Source organism: Bufo gargarizans, chromosome 6 (genome assembly GCF_014858855.1).
Source record: "Bufo gargarizans isolate SCDJY-AF-19 chromosome 6, ASM1485885v1, whole genome shotgun sequence".
Classification (NCBI taxonomy): domain Eukaryota; kingdom Metazoa; phylum Chordata; class Amphibia; order Anura; family Bufonidae; genus Bufo; species Bufo gargarizans.
The window spans coordinates 286,726,894-286,742,612 of NC_058085.1; the positions used below are offsets into that span (position 1 = coordinate 286,726,894).

A 15,719-nucleotide genomic window follows, 5' to 3' on the forward strand; every position below is an offset into this window, starting at 1 on the left:
CAGTTTTTTTTTTCCCCGTTTGCGGTCCGTATGCAGAACCATTAATTTCAATGGTTCCGAAAAAAATAAAATAATGGAATGTACTCCGTATGCATTCTGTTTCCACTGAAAGACAGAACTTGTCCCATTATTGCCATGAATAACAATCCGTGGCTCCATTCAAGTCAATGGGTCAGCAAAAAAAAATACAGATTGCATATGGAACACATCCGTATGTCATCCGTTTTTTGCAGATCCATGCCCACTTTGCTGCAAACAACGGATCGCATACAGAAACCATATGGACATTTTTTTACGTAACAAACAGAATCATAAAACTGAACGGATCCTTTAAAAAACAAACCGCAAAATACTGAAAAAGCCATAAAGTCATGTGTAAGAGGTCTAAAGCTAGTCTAGGTCATATAATAAGTTAGTTTTCTTATGTTTTCTCATGGGGAGTGCCAATAGAAATTCTGAAGGGGTTGCCATTTAACCTATGAGGCCAATGCAAAGTCGAGTAACATTATTATGACCACCATCTAATATCCAAAATAACTGCTGTGTGCAGCACAGACACCAGCTAGACAGGCTGGGAATGACTCACTAAAAGTCCTGGTAGGTTGTCACAGGTATTTGGAGTCATGCTGACTGCAGTGCATCCCACAGCTGCTGGAGGGTCCATGGGGGAGGATCCATAGAGCAAACACAGCAATTGAGGTGGTCCCACAGATGTTCAATTGGGTTCAAGCCTTGGGGATTAAGGGGCCAGGGTAATACTTGGAAGTCTTAAGTCATGTTCTTTCAACCACTAAGACATTTCTACCTGTGTGACATATCACACCGTTTTGCTTAGAAGATTCCACTAGGGAAGACTATCAGCATTTATGTGTGTATGTGACAGCAAGGATGGATTCATACCCAAATTGAGAATGTCTTCCACATGAGTAGGCCCAGAGAATGTCATGAAAACATTCCTCAGACCATAACCCTGCCACCACCAGCCTTTGTTTTTCCAACAATAGTTGCAGGGTGTTTGTTCACTGATGTTTCTTGCCTGTCACACCAACATCCATTCATTCGATGAAGCTGAAAATGTGACTCCTCCAAGAAGTCAACCCTTTGCCAATCAGTGGATGTCCAGTTCTAACAGACGCAAAAAATTGAAAACATTTTCTGAAGAGGTAACTTCGTTAGAGGTGCAGTGATCATCTGTCTGCTTCAAAGCCCCATACACATCTTAGGTAGCCCTTTGTTCATTTTGGTGGTGAGCTACTCCACTGTAGTATGTTGGTCTGCCCTTACACACCTTTGTACAAGACGTTTGCCTCTCAATAGCATGTGGTACTCTGAAGTTTCCACGTGGCTTTTTTCAGGATGGTGTCTTTTGTCCACCCACTTTCACCACGGCAGCATGCACAGTTCAGAAACTGCACAGTTCCAAAAAACTGACACCCTTCGCCTGAAAACCAATAATGTGTGCAGACAACCTATCCCACACCTTATATACCCACCAAGCCAGCTTAGGACACATGACTTTCCTTCATGAGCTATGCACTGCAGACATCAAAAGTAGGAAGTGGTCATAGTTTTGCGACTCGACTATGTAGAAGCCACTTCACTATACAGGAGTAGCATCTAAAACCACTTTTCAACATTTTCAAATTGTCTTCGAAGAAATGGTTTCTTTTCCCTGGAATGGCAAACCATGATAGGTTATTCATGCCTTCTCTCCAGAAAGTAGAACTCTAATGGATGCTGGCCTTATTTTAAAGTGGTCCTAGAGAGTAATAGGAGAAGCAAAATAAAACACGTGGTTCAACTCATCTAATCCTCATTGAGAAACAAATTCTCGATGCACGGACAGAGCTGGCTCCCAGGTACAGTCATTTAGTCACTAAAGTAGAAAGCATCCAGCAATAAAATCCCAAATAAACTTTCATTTTTAGTTTTTAAATCCTAAATAGTTTTTGGATTTTATTCTTGAGTACTGTATGCGTTTCACTTTTGCAACTGTCCTAGAGGTCTCCATAATGCATTATTACTCTGCACAAAGTGCTTGTGCTGATGATGTATGTGCTTACACACACCCCCAACATATTCTCGGCATCCACTCACTAGGCCTGATGAAGGATTATCTAAAGCCCGAAACGTTGCCGCAATATATCGCACATCATCATGTCCGGCTGAATAAAAGTCAGATTTTCACCTTCAATTTTGGAGTGCTGTCAATTTGTATATGTATACATGAAAGTGTTCCTGAGGTGGAGCTGGGAACAAATCTAGACGAGCACCCAGAGAAAGCCAGTTATTAGACGAGTGCAACAGATCCTCGAGTGGTGATGGAATACTTGTACAAAACATACAATCTTCCTCTAGAGCTGTTCAGTTTCCTAGTGCAGCATTCATTCTTTCTTACTGTAGCCATCCACTTTGGTGCTTCAGATCATACAGTAATTAATGGGTGCATCCTCTTGACATTTATATATATAATTAACCTACATGCCTTAAGATATATGATGTATTATATTGCCATGGAACCCAGGAGTATACCATTATTAGAGACACCTTAAGAGGCAGTTTTCACCCTCATTTACAAGTGTACTGTAAGGTTCTCCTTCTTGATTCTGTGTGGATTTCTTTTTACTATGGCAACAAAATTGCAGAATAATATGATAAAACAACTAGAGAGACATGCACATTCTGCAGAATCTTCATATGGTTCTAGAATCCTCTACTTCACCTCTTCAAATATCACTGGATTCAGATCCTTTAGTCTTCCACGTAAATACCAGATGTGAAGGTTAAGGCTGAATATTCAAAGCATCTTCTGGCTACATTAAACATCGAGCAGAGCAGTTGTGAACCTTGATACCTTCATTAATTCACCACTGCATCTTCTTATGGGAGCTATCCTATTTGGTTGGATTGTTGGCCAGTAGATCATCTCCATGATGTAGAATAAGCTATTCTTTGATGAACTTCCTTGTGTAACAACTTAAAGCTCCACTCAGCATGCATTCACTGTGCATAGAACATTTTGATCATGGTCATCAATAGGTTGCGGCCCCAAATGTATCCATTTTCAAATAAAGTCACTGAAACAAGCTATACACCATGCATGACAAGTCCTCCAGTTTGGTTTGCGTAGTATGGCTTGCTCAGTCTCTAAAATCTACTGGTATGTATGAATGAATGTAAAGGTGGATGCAATCCCATGATGTGAACCTCTCCGTTCAAGCTTGGTTTTGTTGTTCATCCGATAGATATCCAGTTACTTATTTTGTCACAGCTTTGCGTGATCTTAGTGAAAGCAATAGCCATAAAAGGAGGAAATGCAGATTTGATAGGAATCGTACGTAGACACTTGGTCAGTATTCAGAGGATAACATCTCATACGTATATGCTTGGACATCTTGTTTCAGAGAAATGGGTAATTATGTGAAGCTTTCCCCCACAGCCATATCTGTCTCTGCTGTTCTGGGAAGAATTTCCAATAGATTTTGGATACATCAGTGTTTGTATTGCGCAGAGACCGAGTGTGGTGAAATGAAATCTAGCTGGACACAACTGGATGCTGAAATAAGTTGCCTTTACCCAGTTGGAATTATTAACGGAGACTTCCTTGTGCAAAAACCAAAAATGTTGCTCCTTGTCCACTGGGTTAGTGTCTCTTGCATCGTCCAAACTTCTCTCTCAGACTATAATTCATATAAAATAGGATTACATTGTTACAGTCCAAAGGGGTTGATTTTGCACCACTGTATGGTGATCTCAGGCTTCTGTGGCTGCTTGGCTATGGGAATACAGTCCATGAAGATCCATTAGAACAGGTCTTTATTACATATATTGCTCTCAAGAGGCAGTACAGGACCCATTCATACAGGTTGCAGCAGGGGAGGAATATAGTAATATAGTTTTTCAACACTGTTTTTTTTTTTTTCTCTTCTCTCTTTCTCCCCCATCTCACATTTCCAGACTATTAACCCTTTAACGTCCAGGCCTGAAACCAGACACACGATTTTGCACGTGAAGCGATTTAACCAATTTAAAACAAAAATTGTCTACTTGTTGGACTGCCAAAACAATTTTTTGTGACAACTAGGGCTTTTTATTAATGTTGTATTTTAAAGATTTTTTATTTTTATTTTATTTTAAATGGGGAAAACTGCAAAAAAAAAAGAGCATCTGGCAGCAGATTTGGACCTATGACACTGGCTGACCTGTTACATGTGCGCATGACAGCTGAAGACATCTGTGTTGGTCCCATTTTCATATGTGCCCGCATTGCTGAGAGAAATTTTTATATATGCAAATAAGTGTCTAGAAGCAATGGGAGTGTGGCCATTACACCTAGAGGATCTGCCCTCTGCTACTGCCGCGCACCCTGCACTTCAGTTGACAGAGACAGGCAGGCATGATCACTTTTACACTGCCTGGCCCTGCCAAAAGTGTAGAGGGCATGACCGTTGCGCAGAGAGCACGCAGAGCCTCTAGGTGCAACGACAATACCCTTCTTGCTCCTAGAGGCTCATTTACATATATTTAAAACAAAAATTTTCTCAGCAAAGGGCAGTATGAACATGCGACAAACCCAGGCCAGTTGTATAGGTACAAATCTGCTGACACACGACTTTTTTTTTTTTTTCAAGATATGGCTCCTTATTTAACCCCTTAAGCCACCATGACATACCTGTACACCATGAAGTGAACTATATTAAGCCTCCATTACGTACAAGTTCGTCATGGCTGCACACAGTCACCATAGCTAACCGGGGGTCCCGAGGGAGTGATCACTCGGAATGGCTAATCTGTAGACTAGCCAATCAGAGGATTGAATCACCGGCAAAAGGTTTGGATCCCCACAGTTCATTACTGTGGGGATCAGAACCTTGTGAAATGTATGAATGCCAGCTCCCATCCCCCACCTTTAAGGATGGCCATCGGCATGTAGCACTCAACAGCACCCCTCCAACATCAGGATGGTCGAGCATTAGCAGCTGTAACATACTGCGGCACCGATGTTGGCTGTTTAACCCCTTCCATGCAGCGGTCCGTATACACTGCTGTATGGAAGGGGTTGAATATGCACTAGTGACACCAAAATAAGTTCCCTAATTTGTGTCAGTCGTTCAGATACTTATGTATAGCTTAACACAAATAGGGCAATAGTGATGACTTTGTTTGGTTTGGGCGTTTTTTCTTTTATTTGTATCTTTTTTTACTTATTTTTTGCAGTTTTCCCACTGTATTTAAGGCATCCAAAAGGTGGAAAACAGCCCCATGTGGAGGCATCTGACACAGGCGATCAGTGTCTGTTAAGACCCAGCAGTGCTGCTCTGCCCAAGATATCAGGTGATCACCAACCAAAGGAGAATTCATAAGTGATAATAAACCGCTTCTATTTTCTCCTTGGGGTTCCTGGCTGTCACTGACAGCTCTGGACCCAAGCTACCCGTTAGATTGCAACAGCTTTAGTCCCACACCATACTGCTTAAAGTCCTGCACCAAGCACTGTACATTTACACTCTTGGTTGCTCTTAAGTTAAAGGGCAACTCTAGCAGAGGGGAAATTTGGTGATCTGATGTACTGAAAGCACCCATCAACCAAGATTACAGCTTCTGAGATTTAATTTTCCTCTAAGATCTGCATTGTCTTGCTTGCAGTGCATGGAACAAGCACTTGCAATGACTGTGTGCCGCCGAGACTTTCAAGACGACGCGCAGTGTAATCTTGAAGAGGAAGTAGCTCTTGTATGAGCCACCTCCTATTCAAACAGCTGATCGGTGGGGATGACAGTAGTAAGACCCCCACCGATGAGATATTAATGACCTATACTAAAGGACAGGTCATCAGTATTGTACTGGCTGCACAACCCCTTTAAGTTGACAAGAAGCTGCCAATCAAAACTAATGAAAATTAATGTAGTAATGGAGAAATCCCAACAGGCTTGGATTTCTGCCGACTTGTGTCACATTTGGTGGGTCACAAACTGACCCCACTCACTCATTAGGATTGATGTAGTACAAGTCACTGTGCAACACTACACTGAGCCACATGGTGAATATGTCCACTTTTTAAGAGTTTAAATCACAGCAATGTTACGATTTATCTTGTAGCCCCATTGTTAGATTTAGTCTTACATAGCAGTCCACCACAAAAAAATTAAATACACAGATGCTTTCACGCACAGGTTTTTGCTGGCTTTTTCTGCACTTGTGTTCTTTGATGTTTTTTTGCAGTAGAATCTCCAGCTCCAGATGTTAGCTGAAGGTCTATGTAAAATGTGAAACGCAGGACACAAGCAGGGTTTTTTGTGCTACTGCTTTAATATTTTTTTTTGTCTTTCTGGTTTCTTTTCAAAACGCAGCATACTGTAGCTCTTGGCTTTTTTTTTTTTTTTTCAGGTGTTCTCACCATCTCTAGAGAGGAAAAAGGCCAGGAAGAAAACACTAGTGGGCAAATACAAAGTCTGTAAGAACAAGCTTAAAAAAAAAAAAAAAGTGACCAAAATAAATAAAAATAATGCATGCGGTTTATCGTCGTTTGTTTGTTTTTTGATGGTGACAAAAACTACAAGTTCATGCGTGTATGGACTCTTAAAGGTCCTTTTATAAAATGGACATTTATCGCCTACCCAGTTATGGGTTACCCACTAGAACATTCATGTGGATTAGCAGTGGAGTTTAAATGAAGCACTGATGAAGCATAATCCACTACATTCAGCAACTATCAGCCTGACAAACAGTCCTATTAAATGGAGTGGCATGGTGCATGATGTGCTCACTGCAGTCATGAAGAGATCAGAAAAGGGAGCTTAGGACCTATATGGTCTAGCAATCAGTTGGGGTCCCAGTGATCAAACACCTGTCAGCCATCCACAGGATAGGTGATAAAATGTCCTTCGTAAGGAAAAAAAAAAAAAACCTTTACAGGGTTTTCCATGATTTTAGTCCATCACTATCTGGTTGGTGGGGGGCCCAACTACCCGCACGCCAATCAACTGTTCGGCAGTAGCTCAGTCATCTGGGTGGTGAATGGAGCTGGTTACCAACAGAACTACCATACAACAGTGTCAGACCCCTGCAGATCAGATAGGGATTGCCTATCCTGAGGACATGCCATTTAAAATTGAGCATGCTTAGGGTACGTTCATATATGCATTAAAAATCCAGCAGGCTGCTCCGCAAGAGGAACAGCCTGTCAAAAGGGATGCTGACTTTTAGCCTAACAAAGTTGTGCGTGCACAAATTTGTCCAGTTAAAACCGGGCATTTATGCCAGAAAGCAACCGGATCCCATTGTAGTCAAAGGAGTCCAGCAGTGCGCAGCATTATCAGTCTAGGCCAGATCCAGTGAACAGTTTGCTGGATTTGTAAACGCATACGTGTACGTTATTTCTCAATTTCCTAGAGGTGGATACTTTCTCTGAGGCAGGCACATAAAACCTAGGTTCTCAACCTGTGGTTCATGGCCATGTCTTACTACGATGGCCCCATTGCTATCCTTATAGGGGTTATCCGGGTAAAGATAATAAAGACCTATCCTCAGCAGCTTTCCAAGCACAGCGCCGTACATGGAATATGGTGGTATTTGGTACTGCAGCTCAGCCCCATTGACTTGAATGAGGCTAAGCTGCAACTAGGCCCCGTTACTATGTACGGTGACGTCATGTGGCCTAGGAAGACACCGTAGTGCTCATAAAGCGGATATTAATGACCTATCCAGAGGACAGGTGATCAATAGTAGTAGCTGGACATAAAAAAAAAAAAAATCCGGCACCCATTTCAATAAGGGAGATCCAGTTCCATGGATGCACTTCTCCCTTGGGGCCAAGGCCAATGGCTCCTCAGAAATAACGTAACGCAAAAAGATGGAGACAGCATCCAATTCGAGGTTGAGGTTCTTTAATCCTTAGTAGTGATTCTACAAACCCAAATAAATGCATATATTTGGGTTTGTAGAATCACTATGGATTAAAGAACCTCATCACTTCAAGAATTGGATGCTGTCTCTTTTTGCAATAGTAATAGCTGGATAACACCTTAAATGGTGCTCTGGCTTAGGAATGTTGATAAGTACTGTCAAGCTAAGAAGTTGCTTTGACACAAGTGACCAACCAGTGGATATCAATGCTTCTTAGGGAGGCAAGATCAATAGATACAGGCCAAAACCGTAAAATCTAAGCAGTGACAGGTGTCTGGCAGTAACCTAGCTCTATCATTTATAGTAATGAGACATCAGATGGCTATGCACTAGATCTCCTATGCATGTTAAAAGGTGGAGTTAGGGCTAATAGGGGCTAGTTGTATGAATTAGGCTACTTTCACACTTGCAGCACCCCGGATCCGTCCTGCCACAATTTCGCCGTGCCGTCCCCATTGACTATAATGGGGACAGGGGCAGAGCTCCGGCGCAGCACAGCGAAAGCCGCCGGATTAAAAAATCCTGCATGTCCGACTTTTTAGTCCGGCGGCTTTCGCTGTGCTGCGCCGGAGCTCCGCCCCCATCCCCATTATAGTCAATGGGGACGGAGCGGTGGTCCGGCAAAATAGCGGAAGGACGGATCCGACATGGTGAACAGCCTGTTGGATCCGTCCTGCCACAAGTGTGAAAGTACCCTAACATAAAATGTATGCTCCATTTCTTTGTCAGAGAAGTTGCTAAATGAAATGCTTAGTAACTGCCCTCCCTATTTCAACAATTACGGAACATAATGTGACCCCTATAACGTGACATACATGCCTATGTTAATAAAAAGGTCAATCTTTGTTTAGTGGCAATCAACTTGATATCAGTTTATCAGATCATGTGCTAGTGCTCGCAGCTGTAGTTCCTGCATGGTCACAATCTTCTTCAAAGCCGACATTTAGGTCATCAATGTTGCAAAGACAAGGTTTTCTGCGAGCCATCTCCTCCGATAAACATTTTCCTCTGCAAAGGTTAACTTGAAGATATACTGTGGATTTGATCCATAAGTATCTGGCACCAGATTTCAAGGCCAAGATTCAAAATGGTCTTCTAACTTGGCCACAGCTGTCTTCACAGAAGGATGACGGCGACTAGCAGCTTGATGCAATTTACACTCATACTTATCAAACCTAGCATCAAAGCTTTTTTTTTATTGTATTGCTATAAATTGTGACATTTTGTGTAGTAGTCTGCATTTCATTATTCGGCTCATAGGAAGAGGAACCTGAGAAAGGTAGCAGTGCTAGAGACATCTCATGACAGACCCTATTGACTAACGGGTCAATCAGGTTTCTGTCATGGTTTTTAGTTATTTCACCAGATAAAATAGTGCAGAATACTGTGCTATCTTGTCAGAATGTGCGACCGAGGCCCCTGACAATCTCAGATGTGAACCTAGCCTAAAATGGAGGTGCTGCAGCTCTTTCATGGCTGTGCTAGTGTTCCTCAAGTCTTCAACTTGTCATTAGAGAACAAAAAGTTTTCCTCCAGGAATGTTCGGGTGCTTAAACTCCCATGAAAGAAACAGGCTGTAGCACTCACTGATGGTGAACATGGGCTACTGGTCTTCACCAATCAACCACCACAAAAGCACGTCACTTGGCAGCAACCCTAATTTATTTATTCCAATAGTGTGTAAGGAGTTGGGAGTCAGAAAAGTCACACAGTTCTGGTCTGGGGCTTGGGCTGCGAGATAAAGAAAGGTTGAACAGTTGCGAATATGGATTTAGCAACAATGTGTTATACTAGGAAAAGCCCCTTTTTCCTGTTAGAGGTTTTTGTTCCCATGGGAAAGACATATAACCTATGCACAGGATGTGTGGTAAAGTACAGGTTGGTTAAATTGCTAGAATGGAAGACATGCTTCCCAGCCATGGTAATCATGTGCACTGAAGTACCATATAACATTATGGAATAGGGGGAAGCAGTCAACCACACATATATTTGGATGTTAACAGTAAGAAGAGGTACCTTGTTCTAATGGGGGTCTCAGTGGTCAGACCTCTCACTGGCCTAACATTACTACCTAGCCAAAGAATAGGTATTATCTGTAAGAAAACATCTTTAAAGGGGTTTCCTGGGAGTTTGATACTGAGGGCCTATCCACAAATGGCTGATGCCAGCTATCCAATACAGCACTCAGCCAACAATGACCAGGATCAGAGATGACTCAGATCCCGGTCATTTAACTCTTTGGATGTTGCGGTCAATAGTAAACATGGCACCTGAGACATTTAGAGGGGGTCCCTCTTTCCACAGATCATACCACCCCCACCAGCAGGATTCCGTTGCTACGACAGCGTGGGACTCATGAAGGCCCCCAGGCCTGTCAGCGACTGCCTACTCAGCCATGCTTGTGGCACACTTTGAAAAGCCACCAGTAAAAATCTCAGATTGCAATAGTAGTCTGTTGTAGTCTATGGTACAAGCAATCAGAGGATCAAAGGGTTCAAGTAGTATAAGGGTTATTAAAAATTCTAATCACTCCCCTCTCCCAATTTTATGTATAAATATAAAAAAGTAAACATAATGATGGGTAAACTGTATCTGAAATTTGACATTCTAAAAATATTTTTCCTGTACGGTGAAAGCCACTACATAAAAAAATAAAACGTGTGATTTGCCATTTTTGCTCACCATGTCGACCCCCAAAAATGGAATAAAACATGGTTAATAAGTCATATGTACAACAAAATAAAAACTACAGCTTGCCGCACAAAGTATTGTTTTAAAGTAGTAAAACTAAAATTTCATAAAATTTGGTATTACCATAATTGCACCGACCAACAAAAAGTAGTCATGTAATTTTTGCATATAGAAAATACTGTAAAAACCCCCCAAAATAATGCAGATTTTATTTTTCATTTGAGTTCTTTTCCCCTTTTTTAATATAGGATACAGTAAGGGTACTTTCACACTAGCGTTTTTCTTTTCCGGCATTGAGTTCCGTCACAGGGGCTCTATACCGGAAAAGAACTGATCAGTTTTATCCCCATGCATTCTGAATGGAGAGAAATCTGTTCATGATGTCTTCAGTTCAGTCTTTTTGACTAATCAGGACAAAGATAAAACCGTAGCATGCTGCGGTTTTATCTCCAGCCCAAAAAACTGAACACTTGCCTGAATGCTGGATTCAGCTTTTTTTTTTCCCCCATAGGACTGTATTAGTGCCAGATCTGGCATGCGCAGACCCAAAAAATAAAATAAACAAATGCCGGATTTTTTTTTTTTTTTTTTACTGATCAGGCATTTTTAAGACTGATCAGGATCCTGATCAGTCTTACTAAAGCCATCAGTTGGCATACGATTTGCCAGATCCGGCAGGCAGTTCCGGCGACAGAACTGATTGCTGGACCAATGCTATGCATTGATCTATTATTGCATGTCAGCACAATTGGGCTATGCATTTTGGTCAAAAAGTATACTAATGCCTCGTGTACAGCATGTAGATTAGGGCTTGGTATATTATTTACGTTAAGAAGCAATAAGAATTGTGCTGAGAAGCAATAACAGATGCGGGCGGAGGACAACTTTTTTGCAAAAAATATGTGGGGAAGAAAAAATAAATAAACACAAAAATTGGCCCAGTCATTAAGGGGTTAAAAATCTGCCTTCAGCTTAGTCCACTATTTATTTAGAAGTAGATAAATAGGACTATCCCCATATATGCAAGGTAGTCTGGAAGTTCTGTGAAAGCTCCCAGAAAAATCTATTATCTGTGGATAGCTTAATGGTCTAAAAGATGTAGGCCCCACCTAAAGCAGAGCACATCACATGCATGCACTGCCTCCTCTCCACTCATTCTTTGACCGGATGAACTAGCCACTTTGCCAAGCAAAGAGGAACCAAGCCTGGAGTATATTGATTCATTGACAAGCCTAGATATTATGTACCACTGCTTGCCAATGCTTTATGATTGTAAGGACTAAAGTGTACCAAACCTTTACCTTTCAATGTCTTCTCATCTCTGTGGATAAGTCAGGACATAGCTTCAATATAATGCTGGGGATAACCACGTATTCCTCCAGATTTTCCTCCTTGGGCTGGAACAAATGGTTGGGGCGTGACAAGAGCTAAAAAAACTTGACTGTCACCCAGCAGAAGTAAAAATATAAAAGACATGTAATATCTGCTAAGGCCACAGGTTGTCGGCATCTCCAAATTGTTCAGACAGGAGCGAAAAAAATGAAAAAAAAAAAAAAAAAAAAAAAACTTGCAAGAAAAGAAATTGGCAGAAGCAGCGCTTGCCACAGGAGTTCAATATAACAAACCTTGCAACAAAATAGTAATGGCAGAGACTGCAGAGAAAACGTCACTCACTGCCTGACCAATATAAACCTACAGCAGAAAAAAACTTGTAGATACAAGTGATGGTGAAATAACTAAATGCACCTTCATGTAAATAGCAAGGCATGTATATGTGCAAAGTCAACCTGATGTTGCAACAAGTTTTTCATTTGAGTGTATAAAGGATTTCATCTGGCGGGGCAACACCACATTTACCTGTGCGCTAACTTACATTATACTACCAGAATTGGATGAAAAACATGCCATAGGAAGAGCTATGCGAATCTAACTTACAAACATCTTACTATCACAGACCGGTTTAAAGAGAACCAGGTACCTTCCTTTACTGTAAATAAATGACAGCGACCTGTAAATTTACCCATCAATATATTCATGAGAAGCTTCCATTTTGAATGCATTAAATAGAATCTGTCAGGAGCTTTATGCTGCCCAAACCACGTGCAGCATGAAATATGGTCAGGCTCACCCGTTACAAACAACTATGCTTTATGGCAAACGTTACTGCATTTCTTAGGAAAGAGTTTAAAAAAAGGGAGCTGGGAATATCTTGCTTCTACCTGCCCACTTCTGCTAGCGTTCCCAGTTGGCATATAGGGAGGGACCCATTACTTAACCCAAGCACAGTGGTGAGAAGCACAACTCTTCTTCAGACTGACGTTTTCTCTGAAATGGTGGCATGAAGGTCCTGACAGGTTCCCTTTAGCAGGTCACCTTTACAGATATAGCACGGAGTCCTCCACAGAGTAGTCTCTAGTACACTAATACCGTATACAAGTCAGTACAAAAAGGGAGAAATTAGATCATTACCAAAATCTCATATTTAAAGGGTATTGCCAGCTTGTAGATATCGATGACCTATCCGCCGAATAACTTATCAATCATGGGGTTCCAAAATCCTGCACCCTCACCAGAAACATGACCGTGGATGGAGCTGAAAGCAGAAGGCTGCTTAGCCAATCATTAGCTGCAGCAATGACCCTCCTCAGCCAGTGATTGCCTAGGCCAATCTCATTTTCTGCCATGTTGAGGAGAGAACCAGGGACGCCGGCGCCATCGAAATACCCGTGGATCGGCGAGTATAAGTTGTTTATTCATAGCATGTGCAGCCCATGGAAACTCCTTTTATGAGCTGGAATACCCCTTTAATAAGTGAAATAAATAAATAAAAATATATACTTAAATCATTTCTGGGGAAAATGGTAACAGGTCCTCTTTAAATCAAGTGCTGAATATACTCCAGGGACCAGCAACCTCCAACACTCCAGCTGTTTAGAAACTACAACTCCCAGAAAGCTTCATTAACTACTATGGGAGTATGTTTGTATGCTGGGAGTTGTAGATTCACAGCAGCTGGAATGCTGAAGGTTTCCAATCACTGCTACTTATTTCACACGAAGATTGCCAATAGGTTTTCAGCTACAATTCAGCCGATGTTGTGCCTGTGACAATTCAACACTCCCTAACTAATTATGGTTAAGGACGATGTGCGCAAAAAGAAGATTTCACATGAAGGTGCAGTAAGAGGTTTTAATTTTTTTTTTTTGTCAGACGTTGACAACACCATAGGTCTATGATCACTTACCTGTACTGTAGTCCACGCCGATAACAGGAAAGAGCTTCACTTGGCTTGCATTTGGATGCATTGAAGAAAAGATTACACAAAACAACCAAGGTGCAAAGCAGTCCAACCTCAAAGAGTAGGGCCTCATTCAGGCAACCAGAATTTGGCCACAGTTTAGACCCATGTACTGTTAGCAGGGATCCTGTCCCCAAGGTTGGACTTATGGCCATAACATGGATGCTAAAATGTAGCCATATAACGGGTGTCTAAATGAGGCCTAAACAGAACTTTCTACAGGAAAATCAGATGGGTGGTAACTTGCAGGTTTTCTAAAAAAAAAGCCAGGACTAACTACAGTGGGAGCTAGGTGGCTCTGATGCTAGTAAAGTGAGATGCTCATGTATGGTCAAGGAGATTGTGTGTCCTAAAAGCTATTCACTTGGAACTTAACTTGGATGTTAACCTTACACTGCCTGGTAACAAATGGACGAATAGGTCTTTCTTGCTACACTGAAGTCTCTGATGAACGTAGATTTCCGCAGGAATAGAGAGAAGGGCGGTCCTCTCGACCAAGTGTGTTAACCATTTGCTCAGGGCTGTATGCATCTCATTCCTGCAGCAGCTAGAAAGCAAAAAGTTACCCAGGTTGGTCTATGAGTTATCTTCACATTCAGCCTACACCTCTGCAATACTTACCTTTTAACTATTGCCTAAATATACCTATATGTAGCTACCTGAAAGCAAAAGGTTTATAGGACAGTAGTATGAAGTAGATTGTGTTATGTTAATTAGGATTGTGTTGTGTAGATTACTGGCACCATGAAACCAACAAAGATGCATATGTGGTCAATATGTTGGTAGTGGGCTAGGGGAGAATTCCTATGTGATACATACATTTGTAAAATAGTGTAGATGAAATGGCAGCAGTCTTTTCTGGCTTTACTGCAATGTAATTATGGTCAGTCTCCCAGGAAGGCGTGCTGCTGCCACTTCCTATTTTCGTCTCGCTGCCATCTTCTGCCTCCATTCTTGGTATCATCACTAGGACTTTCTTCATTACAGCATCTGTCTTCTCAGGGGTTGTAGGTTTCTGTACAGCTGGAGGATTCGAGGAAGTCTGTCCAATAAACAAGAATAAAAAAGTCTGATGCAATTTACCTTAAAAATATACTACCAACGACATCTCAATTGGGGAGAAGTGGGACAACAAAAAACTGTTTTAAATAGGGTATGCTTTACTCTTTTTTGCTTTATGAAATGGAATGCAGAACCCACAGCGCCCAATGGAGTGTGCCTTCAGTACTATGTGTTTCAGCTCCTTCATGTGTGTGGCTGGGCCCAATAATGAAGCTTATAACCACTTACATTCTGCAGAACCACACAGGAACTCCCCCAATTAGTAGACAATAAGCCCCTTTCCAGTTGATTCCCAGTTTAATGGGAATGTGAAGAGCAGAATTACACTTTAAAGATGACCTGTTGCCTATACCGACATGTCTGTATTAGCAAGTATTTGAATTTCTCCGGCAACCGTAATTCTGGGGTATAAGTCCTTATAACTTCTGTTTCTCTATTATTCCTGCTAGAAGTTTATCAATAAGGGACGATCTGGGCATCACCATTTGGGGGGCCTGATTGTGCAGGGATATGCCCCCTAACTGGTAACATCCAGGTTATACATAAATTGATAAATTAGTAGGAATAATAAAGGAACACGGAATTTGAGGGTAATACAATTAATCACTAAAACACACGTCAGTAATAGTTTTTTTGGGAGTTTGTTTTTTCAATCATTAAATGCATTGAGCATTGCAGCATGATTGAGATCCATTAGCCATACATAGAATACATTCCATGTATTACTGAACTGAAAAGGCAAGCTCACAAAAGCAAGCCATTA

General features: G+C 41.5%; 1 protein-coding gene across 9 annotated transcripts in view; it reads right to left on the minus strand.

Annotated features, from left to right (window-relative positions):
* Positions 1–15,719, minus strand: part of DIDO1 (death inducer-obliterator 1) — a 61,110-nt gene that overhangs the window by 18,575 nt on the left and 26,816 nt on the right. For all 9 annotated transcript variants that reach the window (XM_044299792.1, XM_044299789.1, XM_044299785.1 and 6 more), the window contains one exon: positions 14,714–14,936. In XM_044299792.1, coding sequence (XP_044155727.1) covers positions 14,714–14,936 — 223 coding nt within the window. The remainder of the gene's footprint in view (positions 1–14,713; positions 14,937–15,719) is intronic.